This window comes from Clarias gariepinus, chromosome 16 (assembly GCF_024256425.1).
Source record: "Clarias gariepinus isolate MV-2021 ecotype Netherlands chromosome 16, CGAR_prim_01v2, whole genome shotgun sequence".
Classification (NCBI taxonomy): Eukaryota; Metazoa; Chordata; class Actinopteri; order Siluriformes; family Clariidae; genus Clarias; species Clarias gariepinus.
Genome location: NC_071115.1, coordinates 23,773,998 through 23,793,343, shown reverse-complemented (window position 1 = coordinate 23,793,343; position 19,346 = coordinate 23,773,998). Strand labels below are relative to the sequence as shown.

General features: G+C 39.6%; 1 protein-coding gene across 1 annotated transcript; it reads right to left on the bottom strand.

Moving 5' to 3' along the window:
• Positions 1-1,471: 1,471 nt before the first annotated feature.
• zbtb49 (zinc finger and BTB domain containing 49) lies at positions 1,472-19,331 on the bottom strand. The gene is made up of 9 exons (XM_053515417.1): positions 18,979-19,331; positions 17,100-17,286; positions 15,379-15,541; positions 14,352-15,288; positions 14,154-14,200; positions 13,988-14,061; positions 13,798-13,880; positions 5,253-5,414; positions 1,472-4,271 (listed from the first exon to the last, which is right to left on the bottom strand). The coding sequence occupies exons 2-9, from the start codon at positions 17,249-17,251 to the stop codon at positions 3,757-3,759; spliced, it is 2,133 nt and encodes a 710-aa protein (XP_053371392.1). The 5' UTR covers positions 17,252-17,286; positions 18,979-19,331; the 3' UTR covers positions 1,472-3,756.
• Between the last annotated feature and the right edge of the window lie 15 nt (positions 19,332-19,346).

Below are 19,346 nucleotides of genomic sequence, written 5' to 3'. Positions count from 1 at the left end.
TGTTAGAAATAAAAATGTCTAAAAAATTTCTTTTGAACAAACGGCACCTGGCAAGAATGAAATACACATGAAGGACAGAAAGATAGTTATTTACATTTAACCTCACACTAAAATTGATAAAAATTACAAATACAAAAACATGTAGCAGAAATTATATAGTCTGTATAAATAAGTTTGTCTGTAAATAAGTTGGTCAGACCAGAAACAAATCTCAGAAAAAATTCTGTCACTATGTCTGTCTGCCCAGTCAGATTTTGTCAAAGCATCATACAAAACTGGCTCCACAGAATTTAATGAAAGATTTGCCAGTACTTTGACATTTGCCTGAAGTTAAACCTGTGCCACAAATAAAATCACAAAAGTTGAGAAGAGGTGAAGTTATGAGCAGTTATTTGCCAGATTATTGGGCACGACTTAAATCAACTGCTGGACAGAATTTTATTAAACCTTTGCAGTATTTTATATATCTGTCTGAAGTTTTACTTGCACCATAACTAAAATCTAAATGTTGAGTAAAAGCGATGTTATGAACAGTTATGTGCTGGATTTCATAATCAGCTTTAAAATAAACTACTAATTAGTTATTTGCCAAATGTAAACAAACACCTGCACCAATAGATTTTAATTGAAAAGATTTCTCATCTGTGATTCACTCACTGATTACTGAACAGGGAGTGTATTTGACTGACTACGAAAGAAGCACAACTTGGCTTAAACAAGCATAAGATACTCAACCTTGCTAAATTTCATTTCTTTGTATTAATAAGTTAGGCAAGAGAGAGTGCTGCTGTAAAGAAACATTATTATGAAATAATACTATCACTTATTACATTTAAGCTGATCAACTTATTTTTTAGCTTCAACCTTTTACTGTAACTATTTCTAAAAAACACTTTTCCCATCAAAAATGGGTACTTACAGTACACAATTTTTTATTAAGATTATTTCAGAGTTATCGGTGCCCCTGTTTTAGAATTGTGCAAAACACACCTTTTCTTCTACAGTATAATGTATTATGAGCCTTTAGAAAACTCTAGAGAGCGAAGAACATGCGAGCGTACCCAACACAGAATCTCCAGGGATTCAAGCCATCCTCCAGGGGCTTGGACTCTACTCTTCAGTTCAGACACACAGGGTTTATTTCATTGGATTGCAATGGACATGTCAAAAGCTTGACTGAAGCTGTGGATTTTTATGTATGTTTTGTCCTGCTGGACAAAGCAGCCACATCCATTTTTGCCCACTCTTGCCAGAGTCAGACAGGTTTTCATTTTATTCAAAATTTGCAAACAGAGTCCATTGTGCCATGTCCAAGCAATAAGGAGCCTCATTTATCATTTAGTAAAGTTGTATGTAAAAGTTTGCCTAAGCTAAAAAATATATATATATATACAAAGAATTGTTATGCTTTATGAATCACCCACACATTGCCAAGCATGCAAGGCGCAGCTAATTTGCAACAACAAAACCCTGTGATGCTGAATGGCAAGAAAATAGTTCCTTAAAGGAAAAAATGATGTTATGATTTCTTTCAGCTGGTCTTTTTGTGTGGCAGAATAATTGTACTACACACATCTTTGGTAGAAGAAGACCCTAGGAATTTAAAGCACAATATTGAAATTATTTTGAGTTTCCTGATATTAACCCAAAATAAAACTTTTGCATAAATGTTAAAAAAAAAATACCCATGTGTACACCCACTTAGGTTAATAATTCAGTGGTCCTAAAAAAAACTAAAAAAAAAAAAAAAAAAAATGTTTAAACCCTACCTGTCTTCTAATGTGTTTGTGATGATGGTTGACTACAGCTGGTAGCTTCTTTGTGCAGCATAAAAAGGGTTTGTTTGTTAGAACTTATTGGATTGACTGACACACAGTAAAAGGAGCTCAGTGCATTTCGAATACACAAGTCAGCAATGTCTCTTGGAGCCGTTTTTATTAGTTAAACAATTCTACATACCGTATGCACAAGCTATTGGGAGGTGTAGCCACTTTGCCAAGGTCTGGAAAAAGACCCAAACTGTCACCCGAAGCTGAGAGAAAGTTTGTTCAGATGGTGGGGAACAACCCAGGAACCACCAAGGCAGCGTCCTGCTATGAACTGGAATCTCCTAGAACACCAGTGTCAGCGTCAACAGTCAAGTGAGTTTTACATCACCATGGAGAGAAAGCCTGCTGTCCTAGAAAGATACCTCTGCTCCAAAAAGACCTTCAAGTTCGTCTGAAGTTTACAGTTGCCGACATGGACGCAGAAAAATGGCCAGGGAATGGTTTGACCAGAGGTATGTTTGGAAGAGAAGTATAAGACATAAGACTGCAAAAACATGGTATCAGCTGTCAAGCATGGTTGGAATCATGCTTTTGGGGTTGATTAGCTGCTGGCAGATCTGGTGCATTACAGAAAGAGAATGAAATAATGAAGAAGGAGGACATCCTGAGAATTCTTCAGAATACAGTAGCTTCAAGTCATCAGGACCAGCAGGAAAATGACTCCAAACATACATCAAGGCAGGTTGCGGCAACCCTAGCAAGGATTGGCGGACGATCCTTAAAAGTCAAGTCCATGCCAAGAAACCACCAACACACGAAATTATGCCAAGAAAAGGGGACAAATGTCCAACCAGAACTCCAAAGCATCCGCTAAAGGTAAAACATGCTTAGGAATATTTAACTAAATATTAGGTTTGTTGGATGTATAATTGTATCCTGTTTTTTGTTTGATTGTTTTTCAGAAAACACCTAATAAATTAAATCTCCATTTTCTCCAAATCACCAACAATAATCCTTGCAGAAATTTCTGTCTCTGTAGCTTCCTCAGAAAACACTGGCACACTTCTGCAGGCAGGTCCATAACCATGTTCACATTTTTCCATAACCAACTTGACCACTCCGACCAATTATTTTGGAGCTCACCACGCCTACCTGCATGAACATGGTCGTCTGAGGGTACTCTCTGCCACCCATTCACCCCTTCATTTTCTAGGCCGGCAAGCGTCAGGGTTCTTGAGTAGATTGAATTTCATTTCTCTGTTCACTGAAGCATAAAGATAACATTGGCTCTCAAATTCATGTTAATTAGTGTAGCATAGAAAGGATACTGCAGTGATTACACACACACACACACACACACACACACACACGAAGGTTCATTGATCAAATAGGCAAGGTCACATACCACACACACAACAGAATTAAAGCACAAAAAAGCCATTGTTGTCCTTAACAACAGCATATTAACAAGATGAAAGATGATTATACTTTCAGGCAGAATAGAAATGAATGAAATTACTATCATTGCAGTCGGAAGATAATTGTTTTAAATCGTAGAACAAGCATGACATCAGCTGAAAAATCATCCTTCATCAACTATGTTTTTTTGGCCCAGATGTGGAGTATTAAATTAGTCTTAGCAGTGACAGATTAAATATCAGTGTGTAACAGAAAATCAGGAAGAGAAACTTTCTATCTGCTTTAGCATATAATGTCCAGTCAAGACCTTAAGAACATGGTGCACTCTAGTGGCCATGGTAATAACTTGGCCATGCAGTTACCACACTTCTAAACTGGAGGATTTAGTTCTCATCATTTAATTAACACTAAAAAAGAAACCACAGACAAAGCATTTGGGTATCAGAATTTTTACTTTTTACCAATTTCCAATGATCTGGTGTAAAAACATCATTCATGAACATTTTATTCATCTTAAAGAACTGGTAAAACTGGTGGAAAAAATGGGGACGAGTTTTAGACCGTGTTCTCATTGCGAGTCCCAGCTAAAGGACGAGTCTGAGTGGAGGGCGGGCTTTAGAGGATGGGGTGGAGCCTTCAAGTTCAAAGTAAGGGGCTTGGATATAAAATGATGTGGAACGCTAGAGCGCAGATCTGGGAGAGACGATGAAGAGGAAGAAGAAGAAGAAGAAGAAGATTGGGGGGAGAAGAATGAAGTGGAAGCATCGTCGTGAGGGGCCAGAGGTTGTCTGGAAGTTTCTGGAGGAGGCGGAGCAGAGGAGGGATGCGGAAGAGCACAGAGTTCAGTCTGATTGTGGGAATGTGGAGAGTGTGGTGACTGAGTGACTGAGGTTACGGTGTGTGTAGGATCTGTGTCCGTGGAGGCCGCAGTGTGTGTTTGGGCGTTGCAATGGGAGTTTCGGTGACGGCGTAGCACCGCGGTGCGCGTAAAACCTTTCCCGCAGGTTTCACAGACGTATGGACGCTCACCTGTGTGTGAACGCACGTGCCGCTGGAGGTCACCTGAGCCGGCGAAGCACTTACCTAAAAACAGGAAACGGCTACGGTTAAAGAGGTACACATTACCACTTTTAAAGTGTTTGCAGAATTTTAATTCAACTGTTAGTCTATATTTCAATATGATGACACTAATTACAATAAAAAAACTTTTTTTTTTTTTTCAAAAATAATTTACTTTATATATGCTTCCAGTTGAGGTGGTAAAATGTTGCACTGCCTCTATAATCCTACAGGTTTCACCTACACATTGGCAGCCTGCACAGCGTCAAGTATGTTTGGAATTGTAACTCAATCTGAGAAAAAATTTTTTTTATATGGAATTGGGATACAGCAAATGCCCGACTAACGTATAAGTTCTGTTCCAGAAGCATGTTCGTAACTCAGATCCGTTCGAAAGTCAGACAGTGAGTCCTATACCCCGTTAACACAAATATACAATATAAAGCAAAGAAACTACCACGCAGGTTTGGTGTTTTGGTTCAGCATAATACTCTCACATGACTGCACATTCAAATCACGAGGGGAATCCCGATAACGTAGAGGGGTCAGCTGACCTGATTTAAAGGGAATGGAAAATGTCAGGGGAGGACAATGCTACATGATGTTTACTGTACGCTTTTCCGAAATTAGAATTATTCACCATCGGGACAGCTTCACAGAACCATTTTCTATCATCGTGCTCCCGGACACGTGAGCTACTTCCGCGATTTGTCCCCATCCCCTTCATAGATTCGAGGTTTGTTCATATCTGCTGAAATTCGTAACTTCGATTGTTCATAAGTCGAGGACTATATTTCTAAAAACGTGATACTGACAGAATCGGAATACAAATTAAATTGGCACCTGAGTTTCATAATAATATCGTATTGCGAGGCCCCTGATGATTCCCATCCCTAATGGTTTGGGTTAGTGATAATGCAGGATCAGTGTGGCTCTAAGGACATCATTCCTCCCATTGTAAAGCCAGACAAATGACTGCTGTATGTGTCCATGCATGCGACTCACCGCAGGTCTGGCAGCAGTACGGTTTCTCTCCAGTGTGTCTCATTGTGTGTTTGATTAGCTTTCTCTGCATGTTGAACGACTTGCCACACTGATCGCAGATAAATTCTTTTTCTGAACTGTGAGTCTTCTTGTGCTCCTTCAGATTACTGAGGTTGCCAAAACCTACACGTGAACACACAGAAATACAGGTGAAAGTAAAGGAACTTGCTCAAAAGCTGCAGCATGGCAAAAGGAAAGGTTTGCACTCAGAACCTTCAAATCACTACCCCAAAATTTTTAACGATAACACCACCACTCCTTATTTGCCCCTCTGTGGTATAATAACCCAAAAAGTCAGGTATCACTACATTCGTGAAAGGTTGATAAAGTTATCAAACAAGAACAGATTTCTCCCACTGTGAAGCGTTGATGTACGATACAAACTCGGATCAGAAAAAAACTGTGTGATGGACCACTGTTGCTTCCTATCGCTTCGCCTCAGACATAACCCTACGTTTACACTGCCAGCAGGGAACATGCGTGTTGGTCTTCTGTTCAACATGACAAAACAGAGATTCAAATGAAGTAGCCTTTGGAGTGTGTATGTGAAGTTTGTAGCAAAAAAAAATTATGGCCTTTTTTTTTTTTGGTCTCATTTTCAACTAATAAAGCTTCATTCACAGACTTTACATCTTAATTGTTTGTGTTGTCTCTTTTAGATCAATCTTAATCACAGGGGTGTTTCTATTGATATAGGAAGAACGCTCTAACTCTTACAGTGCACTTTACATTTAGTCATTTGGCAGACGCTCTTATCCAGAGCGACTTACTTTTTTATCTCATTACACATTTGAGCAGTTAAGGGCCCAACAGTGGCAACTTGGTGGTTGTGGGGTTTGAACCTGGGATCTTCCAAACTGTCCAATGCCTTAACCACTGAGCTACCCCCTGAACCCAAGTTAATCCTTATAACACCAGCGTTACTCATACAGTGAAACAAAGGCCATCAAATGAATTTTAAATTATACTTTGAGGGCACACTAGAGCAATGAACGCAGGATCTTAAACTGAATTATATGTATTTAATAGATGGGCATTTCTTCATTAACAAGCTAACAGTTACTACAGGAGTGAGTCAAAAAGCCACGCATCTTTAAGTGTTGTAATATTACCTATCTTTTAAATTTTCTTTTATACATATTTTAATGAGGTGCACCTTAGCTCCCAAAGTACCGTACTGAAAAAATCGTGTTTGTACAAAGTCCAAACTGCATCACGTCCACTTTCACAAAACAGATATCTGACATTTTCTTTTTACCCTTTCGACAGCTTTTCAAAGTTATATTTTGGTAATTTGCTTCGTACTAGCATCAACAGCATGTTCCCCAGTGGTCTAGCGCTAAGCCTCAGCAACTACAGTTTGAATCCCACTCAGGCCATCAGTTTGCTATTAACTGTTTCTAATGTTGCTTCTGGTGATCATCGATATTTGCAATTAAAAATGTGTGATTTTGCTTGTAAAAAATCTCAGCTCTTAGTGCCCACTCGGTTCATTTTTAATGAGTTTGACATTCCTGGCTTTGACTTATCTGAGCTGTTCATTATTATGACTGGTAAGACGTGTGTTTGCCTCTCAGCTGTGTGCATGAGACAGCGTGACAGGGAGGATCTGCTGGACGCCTGCTAGTTCAAGATGCACTGTGTGAAGTCAATGGACTGTATTATGAGAGAAGATCAGTTATCGGGATAAATGCTAATTACTTTTTTTTAATGAAGCACAGATGCCTCAGGCACAGGAACAATTATTTTATGAAATTCAATTCAATCTGGTCTAATTCTGCTTTGTCAATAAGAGGGTTTAATAAGATTTTATAGAACAATTTGCCAGGACAAAAAAAAAAAAAAGGGGGTGCGTACTATGGTTTCTTTCAATCATTTTTATCCTTGATTACAGCACACAATGTGGTGGCCAGTTCACATGTGAAAATGATTCCTCGTGCTCCCAAAATCACTCTTTAACAATTCGAGTCCTGGAATATCCCTGTTCTGCAAAGGAAGGAAAATCCTGATAACCTGGTCATAACCTGAGCCTCATAATCTGAGCCTAGACCTGACCAACTGAAGCAACCCCAGATCATAACACTGCCTCCAGAGGCTTGTACAGTGGACACTATGCATGGTGGGTGCACTGCTTCATGTGCTTCCCTCTTAAGCCTGATGCCCCATCGCACTGCAGTTGGGTCAGTCTGGACTCATCAGATCACATGATCCATTTTTATGCTCCATAGCAAATCGATGCCTTTTTTCTGTTTAGTCTCACTAACAAATGGTTTTCTTGCCAATCTTGTGAGCTTTCCTCATACTGTGGTGCGCATGACAATGCTTTTACTTCCATTTTTTCAACACTGCTTTGGTTTTTACTGTTGATTTTTTTTTTTACCATTCAACTTCACCAAGTGTTTAAGTGATCTCCGTTCATGATTTTTCCCAAGCACATTTCTGCCACAAAGTTAATGATTTTGAAAACTCCTAGGATTCGATAATGTTCTTAACCCAGTTCCAGTCAAATCTCCTTTTCTTCTTTTCTCTTTGCTTGATTCAGCCCAATGTGACCCTTCTGAAATGGCAACTTTTTTTGGCCAGACAGTCTATGTACAAGGCAGCACAGTGGCATAGTTGTTAGCACTGTCACCTTGCATTTCCAGGGTCCAAGGTTCGATTCCTGCCTTGGGTCTATGTGCAGAGAATTTGCATGTTCTTCCTGTTCTTGGTGAGTTTCCTCCTGGTACTCCGGTTACCTCCCACAGTTCAAAGGCATGCAGATTAGGCTAATTGGCATTCCCAAATCACGCAAAGTGGGTGTTTGAGCGTGTGTGTGTGTGTGTGCATGCACCCTGCAGTGGATTGGCACCCTGTCCAAACAGGCAAAGCATAAAGAGGAGACTTGTTATTAATTCTAATACTGTTCTGTAACATCTACTTACATTAGCATTGAAAACTGCTTAATGCTGACTGAACATACCAATTAGTGCAGTCCTATTTCATTACAGCGCTTCTGGAATAATTTTAATAAGCAAACAGTGTTGCAAGCTAAATGAATTCAGTATATTATGCTAAAGTGTTTTTATAAATGCAGTAGTACACAGCAATATACAAATATAATTAATCTATAGCATCCACAAAAGATTATTTCCTTTAATCTAAAGACATATTACTTTGGACTTCTGTGCCGCAGCACACCAACGGCTGTATGACAAACACACGAATGGTTTGAAATGGAAGAAACCCAGTTCAAACCCAGTGAAGCATTACAAATATAAACACTTGATGGGAAACAAAATTGAAATCATGAATGCAGCTGTCTATCAGCCTTTACAGTAAATGTGTGTTATTTTGCTCCGCATCTTTCTTGTTGTGCCAGCAAACCTCCTCATATAATGCATTGTTCAACACTAATCGTTTCATTGTCGAGCTACTGATAGATATATTTCTGCCCTCCCATCTAATAACACCATCAGCCATCACTGATAATATGCTACAGATTAGAGCTTTCTCTATTTCCTACTTTGCGCCTCCAAAAGGTGTCAAAATCTATTCTATCACCTATACTGAAATAAGCTACTCACACACTTTATATCTGTCTAAATCATCGAATCTATGATTCAATCCATGACTGCAGTGTGGTTTATACCGTTCAACTTCTCTTACTGCAATAAAAATGAGGTGGGGTGTCTTTTTTAATTTAAATATTACCTTTTTTTTTCCTAGAACCACTGTCTCTTTTGCTTTACCACACTTCCTTATTGAACATCAGACTGTACTGTACTGTAGTATTGCATTACCGGAGCAAGCTGCAAAATGAAATGTGACACGTAGGCTTCTGCTTTTCAGATTGCAAAATGTCCAAGTTCTCACTTAGTTATCAAAATATCACTTTGTGGAATTAATACAATCTAAAAAATACTTGGTGCAAGGCATGGGTACTGTATAGCCTGGATGGTGTCCATTATACAAGTGTCCATTATACTGTATAGCCTGGATGGTGTCCATTATAGAGCATTACACAAGTTTGCATTCTCATTCATGGATGGGGCCAAAAAGAGTCACCACTTGGCCTACAGTAGCAAAAAGTGTGAGGAAACCTCATGTGGAGTCATGTGTGCTTAATCTTAATTTAGATGGGTAAATTAGGGGAAAAAAAGTGCAACAGCCATAATACCAATGAGGTTTCTAAAATTACTTACAAATAAGAAATGTATTCATCTCCATATCTGTGAAATCCCCATATCGGCAAGTGCATGCACCTCTCTCTCTCTCTCTCTCTTGCTATATCGTTCACTATACCTATTATCCTGTACAGGGTCGCAAAATTCCTGAAGCCTACCCCTGATGACTCTGGGCATTAGACAGGGTACACCAGCACAGAGTACTCACTTACACACCCAATCGCACTTTGGACAGTCTTTGTACTGTGGGAAGAAAACTGGAAAGCATGTGTTTTTAACCTAAAATCGGGACTCAAACCATTTTTCCAGAGATTCAAGGACACAATTCAAACTTCTACACTAACATGCTACCTTACATGCACCAATATCACCTTCAGATGATCATTAACACAGAGAGAACCATGGTGTAAATAGTTTTTCATTTTTCCATTAGGGAACTGGGCAGTGTTGAAGACAAGAGATGGAGGGATGAAACCATCTCTGTTCCAGTCTGCAGGAGAAACATTCCCAAAGTATAATGACCTGAAACGTACCACCATGCTACTGTACATTGGAGAAGTTAAAAAATAAAGAATGCGAATGTGTTTGGGCAAAGCCCGGACCTCATTCTGAATGTCCAATAGTCTCCATCCAATATACGCAACTTAGATCCAACAGAAGTATCTTAAAGTGTGAGTTAAAAAATTATTCGCAATTTATTCCTATCATCCCTTTCTCCTGTTCAAGGCTACTGTTTTTCCAGTCAATGCTGTGCAGGTTGGAACGTGTTACATCAGTTCACTTGTAGCTGCGATGCAAGCAAATTTGGATGTCCCACTTGTGATTTGCTCAAAAGAATAGCAAGGCAAGGAGATTATGTCGGAAAGACATCTTTGTCTTTTCTAAATGTTAATCAAAATAAATTCTTCAGCCAGTGATGATAATTTTTGACTTACCCTCGTAACTAGGATTGACTGTAGAAAATATTTTTGAATTTATCAATTAGCATACGTATGTTAATCAAACTATATGTATCTCATGTATCAAAAGTATCTTAACCAAAGCAACATGCAAGGAGTTATGCCCTTAGGCCCATAATTAGGGAATAAATTGAGGCATACAGTAGGACTGACAAAAAGAGTAATCTCAACGTAAAAATTGTACAAATTAAAACCAAATTGTCTGTTCAAAGCCACCGAGCTGAGCACAAAGCAAGGAAAAGGTTCAGAAATGGACGAACTTTCTCTTTTTAGGAAGCCTGCACTGTGCCGTGATTACAGCAAATAAATAATTATTTAATCACTTGTCAGAATTGTTATCATAATTACAGGCGAGGTGGGAATAAGGCTGATAGGGCTAATCAGGATTAGTAGAAATAAGTAGGACAGTTACTATACATGTAATAATTAACACATAATATAATCAGAACTAGTGATCACATAATCTGTTTAAAAGCCTAAAATGTCATATTCCTTTTGATTAATGGACGTAGTTATATTGCAGTAATTTATAAAGCATAAAAAGCACACCACAGGCCAATATGAGGGAAATCAGAAGCCTAAAGTCTTTGTACATTGTGGTAAAAGTGTATAAGAGAGATTGGAGCATGAAGTGATCTGACGGAAACGCAGAGAATCTGGTCAAAAAGAGGAACGTACTCTCCTTTTCATAAAGAAAAAGAAAACTTTAAGAAGGAATTGGGTGCTGTCATTCAACTAGGCCAAACCAATAATAACATATCTAATAAATATTTAATGAATATTGATTAAAAAAACAGAAAATTTGTTGGAGTGTCTTTAAAATTTGCCACGACATGACCCATAGAGATGAATACTTGTGCAACCAACAAACATATGCTTTCTTGTTTAATTAGCCTTTGTGTGACAATAAAAAAAATTATTAAATAAATAAAGTGCATTTAATTCCAGGTTGTAACACTACAAAATGTAGACAGAGACGGAATAGGTTAATGCACTGCACTACTAGAAAGAAGCAAAATGTCAACAGGGCAAGGCAATTTCAAAAAAGAAAGGCTTAACAATCTTGATTTTTAATGGGAAGTACTTGATAAATTGGACTATAGTTTTGCTTTGTAAGTTTTAATCATTGAAGTGCTAATGGAATATAACGCATAGGTTTGGTGACTCATTCCTAAACCTCATATTACCCAGGCCTGTAACACCTTTTACCCCACAGACATCACAAAAATTGACATTTTAATATTGTTCTTTTTTCACCGTCAGTCTTTGGAGGTCCTTTCCCTAATGTCAGATTTGATGTCACATCTTCTCCTAATTACACATAATAATAAAAAAAAATCTACTTGTTGTTGTCGTAATTTTTATTATCAGACACACAATTACTGTATTCTTCGAAAGCAGGACCAACACTAATTTAAAAACCTCTTTCATTCACATAACTTTCAAAAAGTACATGATGACACAATTAGGTTATTAGAAATTGGAAGGCTCTTCGAGGTAAAGTGGAAGAGGTAGAACAGGCTGACCTTCATTTCAGTAACCTGGCATGGAAGGTTCATTCAATTATCTTCATTTCAAAGAACCCAGAAAATACTCATTATTAGGCTAGGGATGTTAAAATTATGCCTTTTTTCATTTTCAATATCTGAAACATCAGAGCTTGGTTCAGTCAAGATTTTCTTTTGTTCTCATGTCATTGTCCTATACTCCCACTTACGCCAAAACAGCTGGTCATTGAGGAATGTGTGAAGGACATTAGACACTGGATGCTAATTAACTTCCTTCTGCTTAATCCTGACAAGACAGAAGTACTGGTACTAGGACCACATGCAGCTTTTAGAAGTAGAGTTTTCTATTCACACAGTAACTCTGGATGGCTTTTGTGTTTCATTCTGTGCAGCAGTAAATGATCTTGGTGAGATTATAGATTTCAGTCTTTCATTTCAAGCTCATGTAGATAATATTACTAGGATGGCATTCCTTAATCTCAGATATATTGCGAAAATAAGAAATATTTATTGTCAACACACGATCCAGAAAAATAAGTTCATGCTTTTGTCACCTCTAGGTTGGCATCCAGAGTCCTCACTAGACCCAGACAATATGAGCACGCCACCCTTATCATATCCACACTGCACTGGCTTCCAGTAAAAATTTCCCATTGAGTTTAACCTATATACAGGACCTGAATGAAATGCTATTGTTTTATAAACCGGCACACTTACTTCTAACAAAGAGTGCATGCTGCTTGTCAGTACCCATATTATAAAAACTAAAGCAGGCAGAAATTTTTCTTAGCCTTAAAGTTATGGAATAGCCTTTAAATTAATTTTCAGGACTCAGCCTAAGTTAGTCCTACCGAAGTCCCTGCTTGAACTTGCACTAAACATACATTCACCTTATACATTATACAGTATGACCGTTAAGCTACACATGGTGCTCCTGAGCTGCCAGTGATCCAGACCCCTTCTTTCCTCTGGACCTGTTTGACTCATCTTGGTTTACCACTTCTGGTTGAAGATCTCGTCACATACAGTAGTGGCCCTGTGTGTGTTCTGCTTGGGATGTGTTTGGTGACTGGGGATGGTTTGACTTTACCATGAAGATGCAGAGAGCTGGTCTTTGGTGACTTAGTTTAGAACTTCTACCACCAATCCTAACCATCTTCTACAGAGGGACTATCCAGAGCATCCAGAGCAACTGCATCACTGTCTGGTTTGGGAATTGTGCTATTCTGGGCCGCAAGACCCTACACTGGATAGTGAGGACAGCTGAGAAGATCATTGGAGTCTCTTTTCAATCTATCACAGACACCCCTCACTCTCACTCTTCACCCTCCTGCCATGCGGAAAAAGGTACCGAAGCATTCAGGCACTCACATCCAGACTGTGTAACAGCTTTTTCACCACAAACCATCCTTCTCCTCAATAAAAAGGGACTGGGATGATAAACATACACATACACAATATACAAAGAAAATCCTAATTAGGACATCTCGGACATCAGGACCTACCAATCAGTATTACTTTTCTCTTAAAGCGGTTTACCTGGAGTGCCAATCGTATCATCTCCAACATGTGCTCTATGCAGACTCTCCACCAGTGTCAAGGCTCAGTGTCTAGGCTCCTCATCACAGGGGTTTCCTTGAGGCTTTTCTAATCATTCTGCTACAACATGACAACCTGCCACTTTATTCTTTATGTTAGCTTATTTTAAAAACTCTGATCTTACCGACACCATCTGGCTACTTAAAAAAGAAAAAGAAAAGTGTGTGTCAGAATTGGTGTGTGTGTGTGTGTGTGTGAGTGTGTGTGTGTGTGTGTGTGTGTGTGTGTGTGTGTGTGTGTGTGTGTGTGTGTGTGTGTGTGTGTGTGTGCGCACCTCGTCCACAGATGTCACACAGGTGAGGTCGGGCTCCTGAGTGGATAACAATGTGCCGCTGAACATCACCTGATGCAGCAAAACTAGAAGCATACACACAAACAAAAACACACACACACACGCACAAACATTATTGCCACTGTGTTAAAGTTGAATGCATCATATACACACACAAACACACACACATTACCTTTTTCCACAGAGCTCACAAATATAGGGTTTCTCTCCTGAATGGCGCCGCAGATGAGTCTGCAGGTTTCCCGCCTACACACACACACACACACACATACATATTAAGCATAACTATTGTCCCAGCTTGTGTAATATATAAAATGCAGATGTAAACCTTCATGCACCTGAGAAAACTTCTTTCCACACACATTACACTGGAACGGCTTCTCACCTGCATGTACACACACGCACACACACACACACACACGCACACACACACACACACACACACACACACACACAAATATTAGGTGGCCTCTGTGACTGTTTTATGAAAGGGGCGTGGCCTCCAAATGGCAAGTGTGAGTGTATCAGTGTTTTACCAGTGTGTGAGCGTTTGTGTAGTTCTAGATTACTGGGGTGTTTGAAAGTTTTCCCACACACTTCACAGCAGCACTTGTAACTCCTTTCTGTGACCTTTGACCCTTCAGACCCCTGACTTTGAGAGCACGTCTCCTCCAGCTGCTGTGGTGGGGCGGGGTTAGTTAGCGTCCTGGGGTCGGGCTCCTCCGCTGGCTCCTCAGTGGGCGCGTCTATGCTGACGAGTTCTGGCCTGCGTTCTGTCCCCACCTGTTGGTCTCTTTCCGAACTGCAGCTTTCAATCAAACTCTCGGGCTCCACCCCATCATCTAAGACATGGTAATTAAACTTCTTCAGGTAGACAGCCTTTTTAGGGCACATGGTGCGAGACACAGCGGTGCTTTTTGCTCCACTAACAGGAAGTGCAGGTGTATTAGAACAGGAAGTGGATGATGATAGTGGTGATGATGAAGTAGGCAGCACAGTGGCGTTTGCATAGCACGGTAATGGCTGTGACATCGCAGGACCAGTGGATTGAGACACAGCAGTATTTCCTGCGTCTGGTGGTGTCTGACTGCTCGTCGCAGACGCCACAGAATGCAGCGGTTGGATGTCTGGATTTGTGGGTGGCTTTTGAAGGTTCTGATTGGCAACTTGCATACTGTTCTGCTCCTCAGCCACCTTTTTAAAATACTGTCTGCTGTAAAAGTTCCTCAGCTTACATCCATGAGCTGGAAGACTACTGGCCGCTTCCAGGTTGCCAGCGGGTGGGGCCACTGATACCGGGGTTAACTGTTGAGGTCGTCTGTATTGAATATTGGGATTGGTGATATCACTGGAGACAGTGCTCTGGAAGTCTGGCTCTGTGGGTAAAGGGCTCCCCAGGACACAATCCGGCATTGAAAGGGGCGGAGTCACTGCCTTTAAGTATGAAGTGCACATGTTAATGATGTTAGACACCTGCAAAAAAAAAGAAAACACAGACTGGTACATTTAGATCCAGATGTTCATGCAATTTGGTACACAGCCAACACCAATGACCTGTGGTACCTGTAGGTTCTGTGCAATGTGCAGCAGTGTGTGCGCATTGTCCGGGTTAAGCTCCAGGTGAGAAGTGTACATGTAGTCCAGAATCTGTCCGATGCCCCCTACATCCTGAATAGACAGTTGAAACACGTCGTTTTTTACTGCTGGAGAGTTCTGGAACAAGGATCTGAAAATACACACACATACAGTACACACACTTAACATTATTATGTGTTTCAAATACAAATTGAACACATGGCATTGCTTACGTTTTATTTTAGCAATATTGCTCAAATAAAACATAAGGAGTGCTGTTGTACTTGTTATCAGCACAGATGTGATTCCATGTTGTTCCACATGTGAACAAAATTGTGATTTTCATTTTGTTCCCAAAAACATATTTTGATTTGATTTGTTTCGACAGTTGATATAATTAACAGGAGCAAAATTTGTTTTGTTTTTTCACATGGACGTGGTGGACAGTCCTGTAAATCTCAGAAGTTTCTCTCTATATTTCCACTTATTCCACTTCAGAATATCGGCTCCATTAACTTCAAGATTCCAGGCTTAAATCCCAGACAGCTTTAAATGGAAAGCTGGTGCTCTATGTAAGGTGTTCAATCCCTTGTTCCACACACCAAGTAGTGCCCTTGTTTAAGGGTTACAGCTGGATGCTGATTGGATGCAAATTCCAAATACCAAATTCAAATTAAAATTTTATTTGTTACATACACAGTCATACACAGTACGATATGCAGTGAAATGCTTTAGACAACTGCCTGTGACCTTAAAATAAAAGACCATGAAATAGAAAAATAAATATGAAAAGGAAAACAGAAGGTAAATTTAACTAGAAAAGAATAAAATAAAATAACATAACTGTACAGTACAAAATATGCAATAAAAGAGACATATATGCAAATATAGAAAAATAAGAGACAGCTGCACTGTACAGGACCAAATATACAATATAAGAAACATATATGAAAAATATGGTAAATAAGAAAATAAGAACAGCTGTGCATATATCCTAAAGATATAGAATTTAGGACTATGTTGTGGTAGAAGCTAGTTATTTCTTTAGCTCTCTTTAGGCGTAAATAAACCAACATGGGGGCAATCTGGGCCAATTTAGAAGCAATTATTACGGAGGCAAAGTGTTGTTTAAGATGGCATAGCGTTATCAAACGCGCATTAGTGACAGGTTTTGAATGTGGGTTTTGGCAGGCAGCTGCTCTCTCCCTAGTACTGACGCCTACAGGTCAGGAGTGGCTCAGTTCAGAAGGTCCCAGGTTCAAATCCCACAACCACCAAGTAGTTCCTGTTGGGCCCTTGAGCAAGGCCCTAAACCCTCAACTGCTCTGATGTATTATGACATAAAAAAATGTTAGTCTGCCAAATGCCTAAATGTAAATGCAGACTGTACCAACCTACTTTCACCCATGCTTCGACCAGCGGTTAGTGTAATCAACGATTGTAGAACACCTGGATCGCAATTTATACATATACTGTAGGTAAAATGTCCTATTGCTGTTACCATTTATTATCAGCATATATTATGGCACATTCTCTACATTAATAGATGAGATACAGTCCACATGTGGGTGTGTAATGATGAATATATAAAAGTGAACAGGAGATATTTACAACATTAAAACTTGCATAACTGACTAAACATTCAGTAAAAATCATTTCTCAGTTCACTAACACCTGTACCTTAGATCATTTATACTGTACACACACACCTGAAGTAGGGGCTGAATGCGGCGAGGACGTTCTTGTGTGCTTTGAAACACACACCCTTCACCACCAGCGTGCAGTCACACAGCAGCCCCTGAATCCTCTGTTCCTGCAGCTCCTGGAGCAGATACACACTATGTGTGTACAACCCTTCCATCGTGCACTCATGCAAATACAGCACACATACACAACCTGTAGGAGACACACCATTAATCAAAAGCATTAATTGAATCATGTCACATTTTCGTATAACTTTAACAGTAGGCAGTTTTCGGCTACAGCGAAAACGTGAATCCGCAGGTGGACATTGGTTGGCTATAGTTCCGACGCAGGTATGTCACGGAAGGGGTTCTAACTAGATGTAACAGTAGGCAGCGTCATCATCAACTTCCACGTCATTTTGTGCGCATGTCCCAGGAGTTGTAACAGGTCAGTCCAAGCTCATAGCTACTGAAACCCCCGAACAGACTGAGACGCATATACAGCGATGGCGCATAAGACAGGCAGAAATAAGGGCTGACGAAACATTGGAGCTGCGTAACAGCGAGTTAATTGCAGCAGGCAGTGTCTTCACCAACTCTAACAGCAGGCAGTGTCCTCACCAACTATAACAGCAGGCAGTGTCCTCACCAACTATAACAGCAGACAGTGTCCTCACCAACTCTAACAGCAGGCAGTGTCCTCACCAACTATAACAGCAGGCAGTGTTCTCACCAACTATAACAGCAGACAGTGTCCTCACCAACTATAACAGCAGACAGTGTCCTCACCAACTCTAACAGCAGGCAGTGTCCTCACCAACTATAACAGCAGACAGTGTCCTCACCAACTATAACAGCAGACAGTGTCCTCACCAACTATAACAGCAGACAGTGTCCTCACCAACTATAACAGCAGGCAGTGTCCTCACCAACTATAACAGCAGACAGTGTCCTCACCAACTATAACAGCAGACAGTGTCCTCACCAACTCTAACAGCAGGCAGTGTCCTCACCAACTATAACAGCAGACAGTGTCCTCACCAACTATAACAGCAGACAGTGTCCTCACCAACTATAACAGCAGGCAGTGTCCTCACCAACTATAACAGCAGACAGTGTCCTCACCAACTATAACAGCAGACAGTGTCCTCACCAACTCTAACAGCAGGCAGTGTCCTCACCAACTATAACAGCAGACAGTGTCCTCACCAACTATAACAGCAGGCAGTGTCCTCTCCAACTATAACAGCATTATCTGTATGGCAGCACACGTAATACAATATTATACACTAGAGGTTACTCATAGAGGTTATCCACTGCCTGCTGTTACTTTCGGTGAGAACGCTGCCTTCTGTTACAATCAGTAAGAAACAACTGACGCACTCACAGTATTATATAAACGTTGATGATGATGCTGCCTTCTGTGTACCTGTACGTTGTCTAAGCATTGTTTGTTTTTCCATTCAAAGAATATATATAACAAATGAATTGTTATGATTCTAATAATATTAATAATTATTATAATAATAATGTAATGAATTCCTGTCATGGTCTGGATATTGTATATATGATTTGTGAATATATTGTATATCTATTATTTATTATTATTTCTTTATTTCTCTTTTAAATTGGTATAAAGGTTGAACCCTGGACACTGGACACTGGACACTGGACATGAGTCTGGTACTGAAGTTGGGTGAGGAGGTTTGCGGTGACCAGCCAAGACAAAGTTAGAGTTCAGGATTTAGCAACTGATGCTAATTCTGGGTTCAACGCGTCGACTTAACAGCAGGATAAAAACAAACCGAGCTTGAATTTAATATACAGAACAAACAAACATGTCTGCACTATGAACTAATAAAACCAAAGTTTTTTTTTTAATGAGTTTGTTTCGATTTCTCACCTTTTCTTCGGCTGAACAGTCACTGTTGATTTGAAACGTCACTTCCTGTTACAGTGGGCGACGTTTAGTTTTTTCCTTTAAGTAATTTGTATTCTACTATGATTTCGTATAATAAACTGCTTATACATTTCCTAGCTATTGTAAAAATATAACGTATTATTTTTATAGTTTATACGTTAATCAGTGTTTGATTTAGACTTATCTTGTATCTTTTTTTCTCAGGGAACCATAAGTAGGCTTTTGTTTCTGCACGGTAGGTGTTCTTTGTAAATGTGAACATTATTTAAAATAATCAAACACAATAAAAAAAATACCCGTGTTTTTATGTTCTATAATAAACGTATGACCCTCGTCTTATATAAATGTTA